General features: G+C 25.2%; 1 protein-coding gene across 1 annotated transcript in view; it reads left to right on the top strand.

Annotated features, from left to right (window-relative positions):
* Window positions 1–2,190: 2,190 nt before the first annotated feature.
* Window positions 2,191–4,152, top strand: part of ENU1_141500 (protein tyrosine kinase domain containing protein) — a gene marked incomplete at both ends in the record, with an annotated part of 1,998 nt that continues 36 nt past the window's right edge. Inside the window, one exon of the mRNA XM_008860331.1 lies at window positions 2,191–4,152. This exon is cut by the window's right edge and continues 36 nt beyond it. Within this exon, the coding sequence (XP_008858553.1) occupies window positions 2,191–4,152 (1,962 nt within the window).

The following is a 4,152-nucleotide window of genomic DNA, read 5'->3' as shown; positions in this document are numbered from 1 at the left end:
TATCTGGTATTCTATCAATAGTTTGATAAACATTAAATGCAGCAACTTTAGCACTATTTAAAATATTTATTGGTGTAGAAATTTGAGATAATGATTGAGTAGCAAGAAGTACAGACATAAAAACAGTTAGAACAGTACCAGCTTTTACATTATCACTTCCACCCTTACCTCTAACAACAAAATTACCATACCAAATTCCAAGTGCATTTGATGACATAATAAAAAACATCATGCAACCCAGTCCAGTTCCAATTCCAATACTTTTTTTAATATTATATTTATCTGTTTCCATTATTTTAGTATTGTACAATTCACAAAAACTACGTTCTTGAGTTAATGAATGAACTGTTCTAATATTTCCAATTGTTTGTTCAGCGATAGAACAAGCTTCACTAAATGGTTTATGGCTTTTCATTGTAAAAATTCCCGCAGACATTCCCAACCCCATCATTGAGATCATTATAAAAGGAAACATACAAAGAACAACTAAAGTAAGATCCCAACATTTAATAAATCCTATGAGATAACCAGTAATAAATGAAGAAAATGTTTGAAAGAGTCTTCCAAATTTTAAAGACATTCCATCTTGAATTTTTTGAATATCATTAATAATTTTTGAAGTAAGTTCACCTGTTTTATGAGAATCAAACCAACCAGGATCTTGTCTTAATAATGCCTTAAAGTATAATGATCTAATTTTTATTCCTTGATATTCAGATAAAACAAAAAAACATATTGTTTGTAAAAATCCAGCAACCATATTTCCTATAGCGAAATATACCATTTTTAATACTAATTTATTTATTGTATCTGAAATACTTTTCATTATTTCATAATTCATTTCTTCTGTTGTTATTTTAATACTTCCTCCTTCTTTTGAAAAATTTTCTCCATTAACAAATGTATCAACTACATCTCCTGTTAATATCATTAATAATGGATTTAAACAGCCAACCCCTATTGACCCTATGATTCCAATTATTAATAATATTATCTCAAATACTCCTGCATATCGAAATAATTCTTTAATACTCACTTTTCCTCCTTTTATTTCTTTTATTCTTTTATTATTTAATTCATTAGGATCAGGTGTTACTTCAAAGATAGTAAACTCATTTTCGGTTATATCCATATTTGAACGATAATTTTTAGTTCTGTTAGTTAGTTCAGCTTGAACTACCAAACACTAACACATCAAATCTAAAATTTCTATATTATATAATTTAATTTACTATTTATTCTTATCTTTTAATTAGTTCAGAGTGTATTAATTTGTCTTATTATTTTCTCTCATTTGCTGAATTTATTTATTATTTCTTTCTTTCCAGTATTTTCTTTCAAATTCAGATAACTTTTCATCAGATATTTCTTTTATTTTTTAGTTCATTTAAATATCATTTATTATTGGTATTCCTTATTTTTTTTTTTAAGTTTCATTAAAACCAACAAACAATACCTTCACATTTCTTTAACGTTAGTCTTAGAAAAAGAAAACTACAAAAAAAAATAATAATAATAACAAATATAAAAACACAAAAATATAATAATAACAACTTTGCTCAACAAATCAAGAAATAACCTCCACTTATTTGAATAAAAACAAAAGAATAAATCTATTAAAAAAATTAAAATAAAAAAAAAGGATATTCAAAAGATACTTAGTTCCGAATAATAAAAGAATATACTAATAATTTATTAAAAATAAAGAGAGAAAATGTTTATTAGATGAAGAATCTTCAAATTAACGCTAAATAAGAAAATCAAAATAAATAAAGACAAAACTAACCATCTAAATGAATGTTGTTTTACAATCAAATTTTGAATAAATAAAAGTTACAAAAGGATTAAAATAAAAATATACAAATAAAAAAAACAAGAAGAAATAAGGTGTTATTGAATCGTTGATTTATTAAGACAACTTTACATTCCATTTTCAAAAAAAAAATTAAAATACGAGAAAAGAAAAAGAAAGAAATGATAACAAAAGAATGAGAGAAAAGAATCAAAAGAAGAAGAATAAGAAATAATTTTAATGAATATAAAAAGAAAAATGAATAAATTAAAATAGAATTTTAGAAAAATCTATTTTAAAGTTGCTGACACTTTCATAAGAAAGCAAAAAATAATAATATTCTCAATTTTTGCTGAAAAAAATCAAATAAAAAAGAACTAAAGTTATTTATCAAAGACATGTTTTTTAAATGTAATAATACTTTATTATTAATATTTACAATTTTTATTTTTTCAAGTACAAGTTATGAATGTTCTATTGGTTGTATTGATGGTTGTTTTGCAAATTATACTTGTATCGGAAAATGTAAAGAAGGTTATTATCAAGATGCATCATGTCAGCATTGTTTATGGATAGATCCATATAGTAATAGTAATAAAGCATATATTCCAACAAATGAAGGATGCCTATTAAGTTCTAACATAATAACTAAAACTACATGGTTACCAGACCCAACAACAATACCAGAACTACCATTAGATAGAGATAATTATATTCACATTGGATTAAGTTCAATAGTAGATAGTTCACCATGTCATCATTGTCAAGAATATTTATTTGGCAAATGGTTTAAAATACCAAAGTCATCACTTCCAAATTCTAGAGTTTTCTTTACATTGTCAAAAGAAAATAAAATTGATATTAACTTATCACTTGACATATCTTCTTCTAATTCATTTGATACAATAACTTATTGTTCTGGACATGTTCTTATTAATAAAACTACTTCATCTTCAACTCTTGACTTTCATGCTATTGATAATTTTAGTGATTCAGACGAAAAAATGTATTACATTTTTATTAATATTGAAGAATATGCTGAGGTTGATATTAAATTAATGGCTAAAACAACTTCTATTACTCATAATGTTGCATATTACTCATTTACTCAAGAAGATGCAGACTATTTATCAAGTGATTTAACTAGAATAAAAAGTGTTCATTTTCCTTTAAGTCAAGAAGGAATGATTAATTTTGCTGCTTGTTCTCCTAATTCTATCTTTAAAATTCTTTTATTTACAATGGAATTTAATGGAAATTATTCAATTAGAATTGACTCATCAAATAATAATAGAGTTGTTTATCTTCAAGAATATCAAATAGATTCAACTACAAATGATGCTGTTTGTCGTCACATTTGGAGTTCTCATCAATATGGAGTTTTAGGTGATGATGAAAGAGGATATTCATTATATGTTAAAATTAAAGGAGATGAAAAACAAACAAGATACTTTGCGTTAATGACTCAAGAAAATGATGTTGATATTGACTTACATTTTAAAGCTATTTGTATTGACTCATGTAACCGTGAATCAAAGTTAGGAATTTGTTCAACAAAAAAAGGAAATTGCAGATGTGTTGATGGATATGGAGGAGATGATTGTCATTTATTATGTTTTTATAATTTTACATGGCAAGTAAGTGATTATAGTCAATTATGTTATTATGGATCAAATCATTGTGACCAATGGTGTAAATGTGAAAATGGATATAAACTAGAAGACCACGTATGTGTAAGTGATATTTGTGCTAAAGGAGGAATGTCTAAAGATGAAGAATGTTTAAGAGGAAGTGAAGGATGTTTAGCTAACTGCCAATGTCAACAAGATGTAGGATGGGTTGTTGATAAAAAAGAACAAAGATGTATTTCAACACAATGTGGAAATGGAAAAATAGATGAATTATATGATATTAATGGATATCTTAGAACAGAAGAATGTGACAGTGGACTTAATTGTGATACATTTTGTAAATGTATTGATGGATATGAACCAGATCCAAATCAACCAGGTTCATGTAAAGAGAAAGTATTTCCAAGTTGGGGAATTGCATTAATAATAATTCTTTCAATACTAGTTATGATTATTTTAATTATTATATTAGGAATATTTATATATTTTATAATGAAACATAAAACAATTGATATTAATATTTATAAAACACAACAACCATCATATCATTATTATATCAATGGCTCTATTAATACCCCTCCTTCTAAAGAAGCCAAATATGAAATTGATCCAATTCAGTTAGATTTTGGAAATGATAATGAAGCTACTACTGTAATGGAAACTCGATTTGAAAGAGTAGAAATAAAAAATCATTCAAGAAATAAATGGTTAATGATTATTTTCCATACT

Source organism: Entamoeba nuttalli (assembly GCF_000257125.1).
Source record: "Entamoeba nuttalli P19 unplaced genomic scaffold asmbl_5877, whole genome shotgun sequence".
NCBI classification, from domain to species: domain Eukaryota; phylum Evosea; order Mastigamoebida; family Endamoebidae; genus Entamoeba; species Entamoeba nuttalli.
The sequence above is the reverse complement of the archived record's forward strand: the minus strand, read 5'-3'. Positions and strand labels throughout refer to the sequence as shown.